General features: G+C 41.9%; 1 protein-coding gene across 1 annotated transcript in view; it reads right to left on the bottom strand.

The window, feature by feature from the left end:
• COL6A1 (collagen type VI alpha 1 chain) overlaps positions 1–17,203 on the bottom strand; it is a 91,945-nt gene that overhangs the window by 38,502 nt on the left and 36,240 nt on the right. Inside the window, exons 17-20 of the mRNA XM_086956235.1 lie at positions 16,547–16,609; positions 14,886–14,939; positions 14,741–14,776; positions 3,632–3,694 (exon numbers count right to left, since the gene is read on the bottom strand). Coding sequence (XP_086812361.1) covers positions 3,632–3,694; positions 14,741–14,776; positions 14,886–14,939; positions 16,547–16,609 — 216 coding nt within the window. The remainder of the gene's footprint in view (positions 1–3,631; positions 3,695–14,740; positions 14,777–14,885; positions 14,940–16,546; positions 16,610–17,203) is intronic.

The following is a 17,203-nucleotide window of genomic DNA, read 5'->3' as shown; positions in this document are numbered from 1 at the left end:
GCTCATAGCTTTCAGTATTCTGTGCTCAGCACCAGCTGCGTTTTTACAGCTACAAATATGCGTTCATATACCCTGGCCTACAGTATGTTGCTCACGCCATGTCCATAATCCCTACAGTACGTCACTCGTGCCACGTTAACACCTACACACCTATAGCCCACACTTCTAATGACCTGTTCATATCGCCTCAAGCCTGCTGTGCACAGCGCAATGTTAACGCCTACACTTATAAAAACCTATATTCCTGCATACATTGTTCCATATTTTAGAGGCTTTTTTCCCATCCTGGGGGCATTTTTACATCTGTGCCTGTATTCCTATATGTGTGTCACTGCTTGCTGGTATTACTGCATTGAGCAGCATGGTTCATCCATGCCCACAGATGCAAGCTGCCCTGACCACACAGAGCGGACAGATGTTTCAGGGACTCGGCTTTGACAGAATATAATGGACTACGAGCTCGTGTGGCCTGTCGCCAGCCAGAACAGAGTGTGCGTTCTACATGGACGCCGCCAAGGGCACGCGAATGGTCATGGCCCCGAGCCTTAGGTGGGTGGTGGGCGGAACTGTATACCTTTCAGGAGCACATTTCTCCAGGAGTTGCCCTGGAAGAAAGGTGTGGCTCGCAATGACGGTTGGATATTAAAATAAAGCTGCTTAGAAATGCCGTGACTTCATTTCCCACAGGCCTGGCGGTGCGCAGAGCCCACCGAGTGTTGACGTTGGCGCGCGGAGCCCTCCTGGCTGCGACATTGTGGGAATGTTCAGTGACTCATCCAGGTGTGTCAGGCGAGTGGAATTCAGCAAGGCGGGCCCCTTCTGAGGGGGACAAAGAGGGGCATTCTGTCGGAACGAGGCGCTATTTCCAGACCCCTCGACTCCACACTCCACCCAAGAGGCAACGCCTCACTCGTGCTGGCAGTCACCGGCAGTGGAACCGCGAACGGGGACAATTAGCCGTGTTAGGGAAAATACATAACTACAAAGTACAAAATACATTCACTCTGGAAAAAAGTGCAAAGCAGGGCCTGGACTAGGTGGCAGGGAGGTCTGAGCAGAAACAGGAATGGCGCAACGCCGAGGTCTCTTTTGAGCCCATATTAAAATACCGTTTTCTACAATTCAAACAGGGTTCTGCTGTGCTGTGCATGAGCTCCGTCCTCTAGTTCTCACTCCATAGGGCCTCTCAGTGCCGGACTGGGTAATCACGCATGCCTGATGTGCTGGTCTGATAGGACTTTGTGTGGGCCTGTTTTATGGTCTGGCCGCCGGTTTTACTTTTGATTTCCATGATATTGCCACAAGCATTGCCTGCAGCAATCACAAATGCATGCAGTCTCCCATACCTTGCAAACGCCTACTCAACATGTCTTTACAAGTTCCAAACTGCCCCGAATTGTAAATGCGGGCCACATTTTATAACTATTAGCGCTGGGACGCTCTAGGGCAGCCATGCGCTTTACAAATCAAATTTAATTTCATTCACCATTGTGGGCTACAAATATATTGGTGCCCGGGCCTATTTTTTGTCCCAGTCCAAACCAGCGTCACTCTAACTTTGAACTTAATCGTTGAGTCTCAAAGTGTCTCTTAGCTCTCATTGCCCAGTGTTCCTCTCAAGTTATTCTTTGTTCCTAATCCTTACTCGCCAGAGTCTCTTGCAGATTACCCTACAGCTATTCCCTAGATCTCGCTTGCCAGGGCCTACAAGTCAATCTACCTGTGTTTCTTAGTTCTCAATGGTCGACTCCGAATATATGATTATTCAACGATTTCAAGTTCCACGCATGCCTTTACCACGCGAATTTTACTTCGCATGTGTCTTTTGCACGCAGCATTTGACAACGCATGTTTTTACTCCGCAATCATAACGTTACGAAACATCTGACGTCCCATTTAAATTTACATAATGATACTGATAGGCTACATGCAGTACGAAGGAAAAGATCGATATTTTAAACAATAATAAACAGATTCCCTTACATTATATTTTTATTTTTTTCATAATGCGCTTAATTAATACCCTAATTTACAAAGTTTTGATTCATATCTTACCCCTGTACGTCTTTCACCATCAGCCCTTTCTTCCACCGACCACGGAAACAAGCGTCAAAACACGTCTATCAAAACTGATAACGGACTTCTATTATGACGTGCTCTTTTCCTTCAGCGTTTTGAGGCATTGTAGAGCGTTTTTTTTTACGTTTTCTTCTTATTTATTTATTAATATCCGCTTGGTTTTTTTTGGGGGGGGGAGACCCCCCCAAGCCCCCCTAGCCTCCCCCCAGTCCCCCCCCAGCCCCTTAATCCCCCCCCAGCCCCCCAAAGCCAACGCAGATCGTACTTGCAGAACGACAACAGGAAGGAATACCACTTGCGTGGTAAAGACGGTCGTTGAAGGCTTACGCGTGGGAAAGACCTTTGCGTGGTGAGTGACGCGTGGTAAACGTTATGCGTGTTATTTGCTTCGTAGTAAATGATGTTTCCCGTCGACTCCGAGATGTTTCGATAAATATATTTATGTTCCTAACCCTGGCTTTCTAAGGTCTCTCAAACCCTTGTTCCTCCTTGTCGTTCACAGATTACTCTGCCTCTGTCCCCAATCCCTCATTCCCTGTAGCTTCTATATCACCCTACTTTAATCCCCTACACCTTGCTCGGCATGGTTTCTAAGTCAGTTTATCTACGCCCTTGCTCTCACTCCTCCGGACCTCTCAGAGACCATCCTGTTTTATTGCCCCTGCTCCTCAAGTGTTTCTCACAATTTACTCTATTTCCACCCCCTGTCCCTGGCTCCCAAGGTCTTTCCATTAATCAATTTATGTCCACTAACTCTATCTCATGGAGGTCTCTCGCAATTTACAGTTAACTCTACATTTGGATCTTTCCGATCAGTCGGTCTGTTCTATGAACTGTTATTCTATCTCTAAACCCTGGCCCTTGTCCCCCTTGTCCCTAGGTCACTTTACCTTTATCGTCTAGCCGTTGCTCTCGAGGTGCTTTAGACCACTCCACCTTTATCCTATTGGCCAGTTCCATGCGGTACCCAGGTCATTTTCGCCCTAGTTACTAGGTCTTGCTCGCCAAGGCTTCTCACAGAAACTCTACTTTCCTTTAGTATTTGATCCCCAGCCTGTGTCCTCGGGGTGCCAAGGCCGCCCTACCTTAATCCCCTTGCCCTTGCTCGCCACAATCTCTATGGCAATCTGACTATGTCCTCTAGCTCTAAAGGTCTTTAGCTCAACCTATCCATGTACTTGTGCGTCATGGTCTCTAAAACGTTTCTCTACTTCTCCCCCATGCCCTTAGATGCAATTTGAAGGTCATCCCACCCGGTCACCCACCCAACACTCCACAGGCCTCTCTTAGGTAGTTCTCCATGGTCACGTGTTCCAATATCTGTCATAGTTTACTGGCTTTTACCCCTAACCCATGTCCTCAAGGACCTCTCAGATGCCACACTAGCTCTTTTCTGAAGACCCTTAATGCATTCCACAGAAGTCTCTGGTACTATCTGCATTTCTCATGCAGCTCCAAGAGATACTTAGGTCGGTGAAAGGTTGCTTGCGAGCCCTAAAAGCGGAAATAATCGGATTAAAAGGTAGCATGAAGATATTGTTCAGAATATTACCTTGTCTCCTCTGAGGCCACGCCCCCCTGGGATTCCAGGCGGCCCCCTCTCTCCTGCTCCACCCTGAATAAAAAGAGAAGAAAGCTTCGATGAAAAACAAGAAGCAAACGAGCCAGAGTGGGGGTATGTGTGGGAATACAGATTAGGTGTACATATGTTAAAAAAGAAACAACATCTACTTTGCCCATTTGTTTACTTTGCATTTTGGCAATTGGACATCTACTGTTTATTGATGTGTTAGGTCACTTATTTACTTCACTTAGAAGTGTTCGCACCACACAGTGTGCTTTATTCAGCACTTTATTTCACCACTTGTGGTCTTTTATTTATCTAGCATGGCTCTTAATGGATATTTTATTTATCTCATATGGTAGTTTATTTTCCTCAAGTGGTACTTGGCATAAACGTTTTTTCCCTTGGGACATTGTGCGGTGCATTAATTACTTCACATAATAAATTATATGTACTGTATTGATCTCGTGATGTTCATGATGGAGCACTTTATTTACGTAACGTCATATATTGTATGGTAGTTCACATGGTTTTTAATATGCCCTTTATGTCACATGGTACTGTTATGATTATTTTTTTTACCTCACACAGTACTTCATAAAATACTTTGGGGCATATTGCCAAGCAATAGCGATAATTATCGCTATTGCTTGTTTAGAGACAAAAATTTACAGCTGAGCTGCAGTGATTTTTACCGCAAATAAACCTTGGTATTACCAAGGTTTAACGCAAATGCGATAACAATCGCCGCAAAGCATGAATATCGCTGAAAAGTCAGCGATATTCATGCATTAGCGAGCTAATGCTCTTAGCCATGTTATCCACCTCCCATTGGATAACATGGCTAAGAACTGCTCAGGGCAGGTGTTAGCTTTTGGAGATATTCGCGCTTAGAGCGAATATCTCCAAAAGTTGGTAATAGGAGATAGCGATGCTAGCGACTGTTTTCGGTCACTAACATCTTGGCACGCCCACTTTGCATGTCATTAGTGATAAATATCACTGACATGCAAAGTGGGGCCCAAGATGGTCGCTATCTCCTAATAGCTGTCGCTAACTGGTGTTAGCGACAGCTAGGTAATAGGGAGATAATTTTATGTCCGCTTTCTTGGCTTTTAAAGCCAAAAAAGCGGAGATAAACCCCCTTGATAATATGCCCCTTTATTCCTTCACGATACCTTTTAGTACCTTATTTACCTTACCTGGTCATTTATGTAGCTATTTACATCACACACCGTCTATATTCCTTTTATTTGCCCAATAATGTACTTTATATTTACTTCATTTACCTCCTATTGTATTCTTGTGCCTTTTTGCTTTAGATTTTCCCTCATGCAGTACTTGCTTACCTCAGATAGAAGTTTAGTTGCACTTACTTCACTTCATTCAGTTCATTATGTAGTACTCCATTTAACTTACATTTGATTTGTATTTTATTTACCCCAATTGGTGCATGATATACTACAGCCTTTACCTCAGGGTTTTTCTGGCACGTGTGGTTAGTTTACCGCACAAGGTATTTTAGTTTTAGTTACTTCCCTCTCATTGCTCACTGCATCTACTATATTATGATATTCAAATGTTTGTATGCTCGTTTAATCCTAATAAATTTATTGAACAAAAAAAATATCTTACTTATAATTTGGTGTCTAGCTGTAAAATAAAGTATTCAAGATTCCGTCTTATGCTTATACCACTTTGTCAATTCGTAGGCTCTTGGAATTCAACGTGACTGCCATGAATAAGTTGTTGCGTGGGTGGTTATAAGGCATGAGGAGGTATCACATATCTCATAGGACCCGCAGCTTTGATCAAGCAGGCAGAGGACTCATCTTTGAGTGAATCAGATGCAAAGAGAGCCAGGGCAGACACAGATGAGGAGGAGGAGTCTGGCCCCAAGAAGCACTACGTTTAGGGTTCGCACGTTCAAGAAGTGATGGCAAATGTGAGATATGGGGTGGGTTTTGAACATACCCCGCAGGAGCAGGACCAATTGTATTCGCAGTATAGCACCTCTCCGGTTGACAATCTTCCTTTCCATGACTTCATTAAGGATAGTTTCATGAAAGAGTGAGAAGACATTGATAGGCCCTCTATTTCTCGCTTTATTGGTAGAAGGTATCGAATTGGCCGCTTTGAGAAACAGTTTCTGCTTTTACTGACGGTCAGTATGGCTTCCTCTTCTTCATTGACTACAGGGGATGCTGTATTATCACATGTGGTGAAAAAGAAAGTGGAGAGCTAGGATGCCTGCTATATCAAATTTCTCTCTGAGAATGAATTCATATGCAGCCTACACAACTCAAGTTATTTTAAGTACTTTTCAACACTCTATGATGCTTTGCAAGATAATTCGGATCATGTTCCAATATTAGCCAATATGGAACTTTTGGCCCAATTCTTATTGGATGTGTCATTCAATAAGTTATGATCCTCTGCGTCATCGGGTGGTGGAGCAATTCAAGGGAGGAGGCTGCTTTGGGTGCGGTCTTGGATGGTGGAAGTGGGTCAGAAGTCTCTGATCCAAAAGCTCTCATATACTGGTTCGAAATTATTTAGGGACACGTTGAATTAGAGGGTGTAGAAATCTTCTGACAAAAAAAGATTTTGAAACGCTTCAAATTCTTCCCTGAAAAATAAATCTTTAATTTAAAAATGAGTGTTGCAAAGTCAAAAGGATAAATATCCCATTTGAGGCCTGGCCCGTGGCCGAGAAGCAACGGTTGCAAACAGATCCTGGCAACAACCTTCACAGCCCACAGATCAGTCCAATTGACTATATGAAGGTGGGCGGTCAGTTGAAGCTGTTTTATCTCCATTGGTTGGAAACAATTCAAGATGATTGGGTCTTCTCAATAAAAACTGATTAACATCTGCAATTCAAGGGCAGTCCTTGGTTGAATTGGTACATATGTACGCTACTGCCAGAAGACCAGTTAAAAAGGGACTCTATGTTGCAGGGCATTCGGTCTCTTCTGGTCAAAGAAGAAAATGTGCAGGTTCAAGTGAGTCAATTTTTCTGCAGCTTCTATTTTCAGCTATTTCTAGTTCCAAAACAGGATGTACTGATCGTCCAGTCTTTGATCTGAAGGAACTAAACAATTTTACCCTCCTCGAAACTTTCAAAATGGTGACATTGCAGGACATAAACCATTGATATCTGCCGGAGACTTCCAGGCAACTCCAGATCTCCAAGACGCATACATCCATGTTCAGATTCATCTAGCCAGTATGACGTGTCTGAGATTTTCGATCATAAACAATCATTAACAGTTACAGGCTCTTTCATTCAACCTATGCACATCTCCGAGCATGTTCTCAAAGGTATTGGCTTCAATGGTGGCTGCATTGCAATTGAAGGGCATTGGCATATTTCCCTATCTTGGTGACTGGCTCTTGAGGGTGTCTTCCTTCTCTAAGGCACAGCAGAGCATGAGGACAGTCTGTACCTTCCTCCCGGATTTGTAGATGCTGGACAACATCAAGAAATCTAATTTGGTGGCATCACAGGAAGTGGCTTTTATAGGTGTCATCTTCGACATCCAACAAGGAAGATCCTTTCCGTCACAGAAGCGGGTCATTGCTGCCCAGTCAAATCTTCAAATCCTGCTGGGGCAGAAACAAGCCCCAGCCCGGACTTGGTTGAGTGTTCAGGGTTCCATGGGGTCAATTTCATTTGAAAAACTTTACCGAATCACCTCCTAGATCACTGGGGCCAGGCATCTCAAACATTTGAGCGCATGGTTCCAATTACTTCAAAGGTGGGCAAGGATCGTCAGTGGTGGCTGTCAGAGCCTAATCTAGTAAAGAGCGTACCCTTCAAATCTCCTCCTCCATAGTTTAACAACTGATGCAAGCCAGTGGTGTAATAATATCTCCTGCAGCCCTCGTGGTGCAGGGGGGCGAGCTCCTGGGAGCCCCCTCTAGCACTATGTAGGGGCATGCCTGAGAGCTCCTGACTGGGTCTGGAGCCGCATGGGCCCCTCCATGCAATTTACAGGGAGGCCCAACATGTTTTGTTATGCCACTGATGAAAAAGCGTTTGGTGTTGGGTGGGGGGCTGTGTTTCTCGACTGGTAGGTAAACAGACAAAGGTTTCTCTTCCAACTGGAGGGAGGTGGTGACTGTTGGGCAGGCCATTCAAGCCTTTCAATCCCACCTGAAGAAGGTGATTCTGGTTATTAGAATGTACAATCCAGAAGTCAGTTACCTGAACCTTCAGGGGGCACGAGAATTCAAGGACTCAACAACTTAGCAACCAAAATCTTTTCCTGGGCAGAACATTATCTGCTGGCGGTGTGGACAGTATACATTCAGGGGGAGGCCATTTTTAGATGGACACATTGAGCTGCAATTTGCCTTCTCTGATCGTTCCATCTTTCTCATTTTCACTTCCTTCAGATATGCAATCGGTTCTATACCCCAAAGATAGACCTTTTTGTTCCCAAACAGATGCAATGCTTCCTCTTTTTGTTGTTCTGAGAACTGGTGTCCTCAGGCCTTTGCAGTGGATGCCCTGTCAATCCTATGGACTCAATATCTGCAGAATGCCTTCTGCCAATTCCCCTCCTCTCGAACTACTGCATAAGATTTGGGAGGAGAAGCTTCTGTTAATATTGGTAGCACCATTTTGTCCAAGACTCCCATGGTTTCTTGATCTTGAAGATGGCGGGAGGGGATCAGTTTCTTTTACCTCTCCTTCCCCCTCCTCTCCAACTTCCCACCCTTGAATTTCAGGTTCTCAATAGACTGAGCCTGATGGCTTGGAAATGTAGAGGGTAGGCTTTGAAAGGCTAGGGTTCTTCTGGGAGGTTGAAAAGGCGATACAAGAGTCCATAAAAAACTCTACATTGAAATCATATTTTATAAAAATGTGGGCTCTTTTCAATCGTGGCGGACTGAGAAATTCGCAAACTCAGATTCCATTAATTCATTTGATGTCCAGATTCCATTTATCCTCGTAAGAGAGGGTTTTCTGAAGGGGTTAGTTCCTGCCACCCATACTGCTCAGTTAGCTGCAATCCAAGCATTAGAAGCATTTCTAATTACGTTTTCCTGATTTTTCCTTTAGTGGCTCACCTTCTTAAGAGTGTTAGACTCAAGAAGCCGATGATTCATAATGTGGTCCTGACATGGGACTTCGCAATAGGCTTTAAGGCGCTTGAATTGCCACCGTTGAACAACAGGAAGAGGCAAGTTTACAGTGCGTAACGGAAAAGGTGGCTTTCCTCTCAGCTATTACTTCTACTAGAAGAATGGGGGCGTTGTCAGCCATATAGATTGCTTACCCTTATTTGAGGTTTTTCCCAGACAGGGTTGTTCCTCGATTGGATTCTAAATGTATGCCTAAGGTGCAGTCAAGATACCATTCTTCCCAGGAGATAGTCCTTCCAGTTTTTCCACCTTCTTTGCGGTCTGAAGTTCCTGCTTCTCTTGACATAAGAAGAAATCTGCAGGTATACTTCCAAAAGACTTTTTAGGCTCTTAACTCTTTTTCTGTTTCACAAGGGGGATCCAACAAAGGGAAAAAGGTGTCAGCACCCACTTGGAGTAGATGGGCGAAAGCGGCTATTTCTCAGGCCTACAGATCAGATAAGAGTGCAGGAATACTGTGGGAGCAAAGACACATTCTTAAGTGAATTTAGAGATGAATGAGGATTAACTGAGCAGGCATTTTCATGGTGACATCAACACCAAAATTGAAAGTGTTTTTTGTGAGCAGGCCCATATATTGTACACACCTCATGTCCATACTCGGTACTAGCATTAAACTATTAAGTGTGTAGTGCATGCATACGTACATAGCAGGTACACTTAATAATTCTTTTACCATTAGCATTTTGCTGCTGGTAATTGTTCCAGTAAGATCTGTGAACTGCAAGTTCTTTTCCAGACTTTAAATCAGATGAAAACTGCATGTCACTCAAAATCTGTGGCAATGGTAGAAATGTGTGATTATATCAATACTACACAGTTTTAAAATTACTGCACAACCCAGAAAGAGTGTGATAGTAGTTTATACAATATTTTATTTACTTTGGTTAACCTTTATTCCACATCAAAGTCTCGAAAACATTTTTGTTAGATGCATTTGTTTACTCAAAACCACATTGGGTTGTGCCACAATGATAAATGTTTAATAATATTAATGTGGAAATCTTTGCTGAAGTGGGTTCATTACTTCATTAGAGATAAAGCAGGCTCCTTAGGTGATGAGGTGTGGTATCTCTGATATAAGGACACCTATAGTGACATCATAATTTGCAATTCAAACAGGTGCAATTTTTTTAATTATTTGAACATAAGCCACTTTTTGGCCAACTTCTTAGTGGTATTATCAAATACTTCAAAATGCCCACTTTTAAATATTACTTCTAAAAATAATCACTTCAAAATCTAAATGCTTCTCCAAGTGATTGCTTCCATTGGGCATTCTTCAATTGAAGTAAACAAATGTGGTGTGTGTTTATATAGGTAACATTTGATTAAGTAAAATATACACTATGGTTGTTCTCAATTTGTATGTAGAAATGGTGCATTTTCCACTTGAAGTTACATTTATAGATGTATTTTTCCTAGATCTGTGTGACTTGCCAGACTTCAACAAGGAGAATTTTACATTTTTTCCCCTCAGTCGGATGTCCTGCTTGAAAAGCACGGGTTTTCCCACTACTGATCAAGGCCAAGGATGCCCGTGGAAGTAATCTAGTCCCCATTTTATGGAAAGCCTAACCCTTATGAGTGGGATTTCCAGAGGGCAAGGAATGCTCTTGGACAGCTGGCACTGTGTCAAAGAAGGGGAGTGGGGGTGATGGTGGTGCTCTGGTGGAACAGTTAGAGTCCATAAGCAGAATTAGAAAATTTGGTTGACAGAGCAAAACCCAAACAAGTTACATGAGTGAATCCAGTGAGTCAACAGTTCAATAAACAGTGATAGCAAAAATCCAGTAGTATGTGCGGCCAAAATATTTTATTCTTAAGTCTTCATCAATGTTGATCCGTAGAGACAGAAACAAGAATAGCCGACACATGTTTCGTCTTGAGACAACTTTTTCAAGGCTAAGATCAACACTTTGCGTCGAAAACTTGTAGTATGATGGCGCTTTCAGGATAGTATTCGAATCGTTTGTAAAATTGCCAGGCTCTAAATCAAGTGAAGAAAGTATATCCCACAGTCAGGTTAACGTAGTATGTGTCAGAGGCGTCCAGAAAATGCAAGGCCCTTCCCGACGTGAAAGTCATGAGCGCCCAGCAGTTTACAGAGAGGTGTCTGTAGCCTGGACAATACAAAAAAACGGACCTCCGTAGTTAGGAATGGGCAATATAATGATTTAAGGATCCAAACAAGTTTGCTAAATTTGTAGGGCAACGTCAAAAAGGAATATCGCTTGATAATGATGTGCTTCTAACGCTCCCAGGCACAGGTAGCCTGTCCAAGATGAAATTCTCCATCTTTCCGATTCTCGCAAAGGAAGAATTCATTAGTATTGCCCAGGCTGCAGACACCTCTCGGTAAACTGCTGGGCGCTCATGACTTTCACGTCGGGAAAGGCCTTGCATTTTCTGGACGCCTCTGACACATACTACGTTAACCTGACTGTGGGATATACTTTTTTCACTTGATTTAGAGCCTGGCAATTATATGAACGATTTAAATACTATCATTAAAGTGTCATCATACTACAAGTTTCAACGCAAACTGTTGATCTTAGCCTTGAAAAAGTCGTCTCAAGACGAAACACGTGTCAGCTGTTCTTGTTTCTGTCTCTATGGGTCAACATTGATGAAGACTTAAGAATAAAATATTTTGGCTGTACATACTACTGGATTTGTGCTATAACTGTTTATTGAACTGTTGACTCACTGGGGTCACTCATGTAACTTGTTTGGGTTGTGTTCTGTCAACCAAATTTCTAGTTTTGTTTGTATGTGGGTATCCGACATACTTATTAGCATTGTTTATGGCACAGTGTTTGACATTGAGCATGCTGGAGAATATCTTCCTGGTTTCTTAACCACATCGCTGCTATTGATATTTTCCCCCTGTGCTGGGCCCCAACGATAATGGGTGTGGTCATGACGGAACCATTCCGTCATCAGCACAGCTCAACTGTGACTGATGACGGAATGGTTCTGTCACCAGCATCGAAGGGGTTAAACTTTGGGGCAAACTCACACAGAGGTGCTGGATGTAATGTACCACTGCCATCAAGTGTTCTTAGAAAAATCCATAAGCTGAATGTTTCCCACCTATATCACAGGACTTCATTGTATCACTTTTAAAGTTTGGCTTGACAGTGCAGATGTCTGCAAGGCATAGTTTTGACAATTCTTTAAAACATACATTGAATGGCCTTTGGCTCATCCCCGAGTAGTATGGCCCTCTCACCTCATGCTGTTGGCTGCTTGGTGCATCATTTCGCCTCCTATGGAATGCTTGCACCACAATGCATGAGGGTGTGTTTTACATCTCAAATGTACTCTGAATCTTCACAAATGTATTTTCTCTTACACAACTTCTATACAGAAAACAATACTTTTTAAATTATTTTTCATTGCAGCTGGCTGTTTTCTATGTTTTGGTTAAGACTCTAATGCAAGCCAGACCTACTGGTTTGACAATGATTGGGTTTAATGCATCAGCCTTGAAGTTTGAGAAGATAGTGAAATGTAAATACACTTTTAACCTTAAAGTGTTTCTCAACACATCTACCTAACTTGGAAGTATTTTTTTAAATTTTCACTTTGCTGTCTTATAAGACTGAGTATTTGTTCTTTTCTCTTTCAAAGTAACATTTTCATTTTTGCCATCTTTCTTAATTTTTGAAAGCTGTTATGATTTCTCTTGTATAAATTTAATTGTGTGCGTGAGAGAGAAACTATTCTTACATTTAATTTGATTGTAGATTTTAAATATCTGTGAAGGGTCATGCCTCAGGGCTTTTGTCATGAACTATACAAAGGCAGTAATAGAGAGTGTCTCCTTCACTGTGCTGTTGAAAACTCATGTTTTTTTATTTCTTTAAATTCACACTATGTAATATTTTATAGTAGATTGTGTTTCTATGTTTCAAATATTGTTTGATTCTAATTCTTTGTGTGGAAAAAGTTTGAAATTTTGCATTTTGAAATAACACACATTAGGAGGTATCTGGTAATCCTAATTCGAATGGGAACAGGAGTTAGCAACATCATTACAAGATGCATAGTAACTTATGGATCTGGTGCCTTTCTTCCAGAGAATTCTCGTGCAATAAGCAAATGGTGCCATCTCACTCAAGGTGAAAAAGCAAGGCTAATGAGGAATAATCAGGAGTCTTGAGACCAAATATTCTGATTGCCTGGTAATTCCTCATTTTTAAGGTGACCCTGAAGGTCCCACTTACAATGCCCAGAAAGTTCCTCTCAAGGAGTTACTGATGCCAGGAAGGGGGGAATGTTTTCACAGTGTAACTTCCGGCACTCCAGAATAAGGTTCGTAATGAATTTCACTGGCACGAAGTACCTTTTCAAAAGAGTAACCAATATCAGTATTAAACTGAACAAATACAATTTCGAGGTTACATTTTTGAACACTATACTTACTCCTCAGTGCACTTTCAACTGGACCTGTAAGCCAGAGGCATGTGCCCTGCATGGTCGTGGTAGCCAAATATATACCTGTAGTGACCGTCATATTAGCCTAAATTCGAGATGCAACACTCATGATATAAACATCACACTCCATCACAACCTTTATTGTGAGCAGAAGACTGACTATAATGTGAAGGTAACCGTGCCTCCTTCAGTCTCTCATTGTGCTTCTTTATGGCTTCCCTTCATACCCAGATCCTTAAGTACAACATTGCCTGTATATTTTCTATATTTCGAAAGGCAGTTACCCAAAGTCAAGTCTGTTGAACTATATTTATAACTCTTGAGTGATTCCAAAACAGTAGATAGTCCCCAGTACGTCAAGGCTTGAGCATATTAGGCCATATTTTAAATATCCAATTTTGGCAGAGACTCCCAAGATTGAAAGACGGTCAACTCTGCCATTTGGCTCATTGTGCACCGAGAAATATTTAGATAGACTGATACACTGACGTCTTGCAGGACGCCTCTATAGTGCATAACACTGAAGTTATATTGCACTGAAATCTCTTTCTGACTTCACCAGAATTCTCGGTGGCATAGCTATGACTACTCTATGGCACTGCCTATTCTTTTCTCCCACCCCACTTAAGACTTTTTTCTTCAATGCCACTCAGACTTCTCTTTAACCCCTCTAGGGTATGCCTTTAACCACGCACAATTCCCTACAACTGCACCCAATCTCCTCTGTGATACCCCTTGGACTTATTTCTCTCCATCAGACCTCCATGTGACACCACTCAGGCCGCCACTAAAGCGTGTGAACAAATTCACTCATATGTCTCTCTATGGCATTACTCGTACATTGATGTAGCCAGTTTAGACTTCTCTGTGACCCTACTCATTGGTTAATGCACTATGATTTCACTATGTATTTCAAATGAACCGTGATATCACTGTTATGCTTAGTAAGTGATAAAGACGCTGTGATGTCATCCTGGATTTCCTTTGACGTTCTAGTGGCAAAACGCTGCAGTGTCAGAATTATTTTCTTATGATGTGCTACTATTGTTAAATACATTTCATTATCTCCATTGCACAGGCTGTCTAGTCATTAGTAGAGGTAAGATGGTGTCATAATGTTTATGTCATTGTGTACTGGTTGGGCTTTTCAAACTCTGGCTAATATTTTATGAGGTGATGGCTGCAGTAGCAGAATCCTGTTTATTGTGTGCCACAGATGCTAGTCCTACTGCGAAAGTTGCTGTGGCAGGTGTGATATGAAGTTCATACTCTATTGAAGTATTAGGGGGTTGTGTCTTCTATGTAAAATTGCTGTGACCTTCCCTCTACGGAAAAAGCAAAGCCATTTTGCTTTCATGTGCTTCCGTACACCCTACTTTGTTTATGTCAGACAGTGTTAAATTGCGCAAATGTTCCTGTATGAGTTGAAGGATCATTAGTAGCCATTCTATAGTTGTAGAGATGTATCTCCATAATCAAATAAGTTAATTTGAGTCTTACTCTCTCGCCTGCAGGTCCATCCGGTCCAGCATCACCCTAAAAGAAAGAGAATGGAGAACAATTGATGATCAGCCTTATCATTCATGTTACAGTGAGGAAGCTCTCACTTCACGACCAACACAGAGAAAATGTCTGCTTCGCTCACCTCATCTCCAGCTTCGCCCTTATCCCCAGGCTGTCCTGGACCTCCGGCTTCACCCTGTGGTTAAGAAAACACCTTGAATACACTTGCAAGTGAAGAATTAAATATGGTAGATCAATAATAATGTATGGAGCAAATTAAAAGTAATTGAGGACCTGGACAATTCTTTAGCTTTTATAGTTGGATACTTAATAACAACCACCTTACAGTAGGAAAGTGAACAGTAGAAGCCTTTTTAAGATCAACTTGCCGAGTGAACAAACTATTTTTGAATGAAAATTGAGCTATAGATGAATATATGACAGTATGAAAAGGAAACAAATAAGAAACACTTTAGAGTATGAAACAATGGAAAAACACCTTCCAAAAATGAAGTTACAATGGAAACACTACTTCAGAGTTTGAAATTGATCAATTGTAAACATTCTATAAATTATATTGATCAATGAACACACTCTGAATATTAGAAAACGATATAAAGAGCATACAATAGGAAATTGAAGATTTTTTTTTCATGTGCCGAAATAACTGAAATTATCAAGGAAAACACATTATCTGGGAGAAGTTTGACTAAAGAAAATACATTGTGGGCCTGCTATTATCTGAACACCTAAAGTCTATTTTTCTATGGTTCACAGTTTAAATATTTAAGAGAAAATGTTGGTTGAGATTGAAAAAGAATGAGTCATCTGTCAATCCTTTGCCAGGATACTGACTGCCATGGAGCAGTTAATTGTATTCAGGAGTGAAACCACAACCTGATCTTCTCAGGTTTTTGTATGCCATGCGGCTATTCTTTGGCATTTCTGCCTAGGACTGCAAATCATACTCTGCTAGGGTAGTGACACATGCAACTTACTATCCAGGGCAAAAGGTGTCTGGCACTACAAAGGAGAACTTTTCAAAGTGCAAAAACTGATTTGCACCACTTTGTATCAAGAAGGTGTTAATGAGGTGAATCAACGCATTCAAGCTCGGTCTACTCAATAGCCAAATCAGGCTTTGCTTCAAGAACTAACACCTACTTGAAGCAAGTACAAACAATGGGAAATATGCTCATTTATAAAAACAAAAAAAGCAAAAGACGAACACATGGATGCTGCAAATAACAGCACACATCCAAACGTAAGGAAACCTTCTGAGCTTGTGTACCGAAAGGAATATGTACTGGAAAGGCACCTCCAGTACAAATCTTATGCTAGGCAGTGCATGGCTATGTGTCGACAAGGCAGCCTATTTGGACAATAGCACAAGGGATGACACCAGCAACAGGTCCGTCTTTGTAGAAATAGCACTGCACTGATTTCTCTCTTGAGCAATGTATCATTGAATGCTAAGCTGCATTTAGTAAAAATGTGTACATATGGGCCTCAGTTCTTTGCTGCTCTTCAGGTGTGCTGGTGCTGTAACCCTCAAAGTGTAACGTGGAGGTTTTCTATGGGTAAGCATAAGACATACAATGTAGGTACTCATGATTTATGACAATGGCCAGCGGGATCTGGCAATAGCGGCCCAGGTAGCGGCCCATATTTGTGCATTTCAGCTAATGAAACCTTCTACTCACCCTAGTTCTCAATATCTTTTCATTATGGGGCAGCAGGAAGAACACCTGGCTTGCTGCTAACAAACCAGTGTTCCCCTTCAATGCAGGACTACTTTCTTACCTTATCTCCAGGGTTTCCGCTGTTCCCAACTCGACCCGGTCCTCCATTTGCCCCCTGTTCTCCCTGCACAGAGATAAAGGGGTAAGATTTTATGAGTTCATTCTGTGTCCTGGAAACAACACATCCATGAATTCTCCATATAAAGGCGGAGATTGATAACATTCACTACAAGCCCCAAGAAAAACATCCAGTGCAAGAGAATCAGGGAAACACATTAAAAAACCTATGATAATAAAAACAGTAGATCCAGACTAATGCTCTGGATCCAAGCTCCTGGCAAACCCATAACAACATCCAGCACAACATACTAAGAAAGGTCAGAAGCAGTACAGAGGATCCAGGCTACTGTGAAACCAAAATATTAATGGAAAATACAAGAGTTTGCTACAGAGTGAGTGCAGTCATAATTAACCTCCTGTAGTTATCACTTGCAATACTATTTTCACTAGTTGCATTCTTCGTCACTTTCTCTGATCCCAAATTTTTTGCTTTAGTAGCACTCCCTGTTTTTCTTACAAGATCCCTCTAGTTGCTGCCCACTGTATATTCTTTAGTTCATACTGTGTATCATAAAGACATTTAATGTTAATGTTTAGTAATAGGTTCGACCCATACTTGAATGTCATTGACCTCTTCTATATCATATATGTGTACTGT

This window comes from Lissotriton vulgaris, chromosome 2_1, assembly GCF_964263255.1.
Source record: "Lissotriton vulgaris chromosome 2_1, aLisVul1.2, whole genome shotgun sequence".
Classification (NCBI taxonomy): domain Eukaryota; kingdom Metazoa; phylum Chordata; class Amphibia; order Caudata; family Salamandridae; genus Lissotriton; species Lissotriton vulgaris.
The sequence above is the reverse complement of the archived record's forward strand: the minus strand, read 5'-3'. Positions and strand labels throughout refer to the sequence as shown.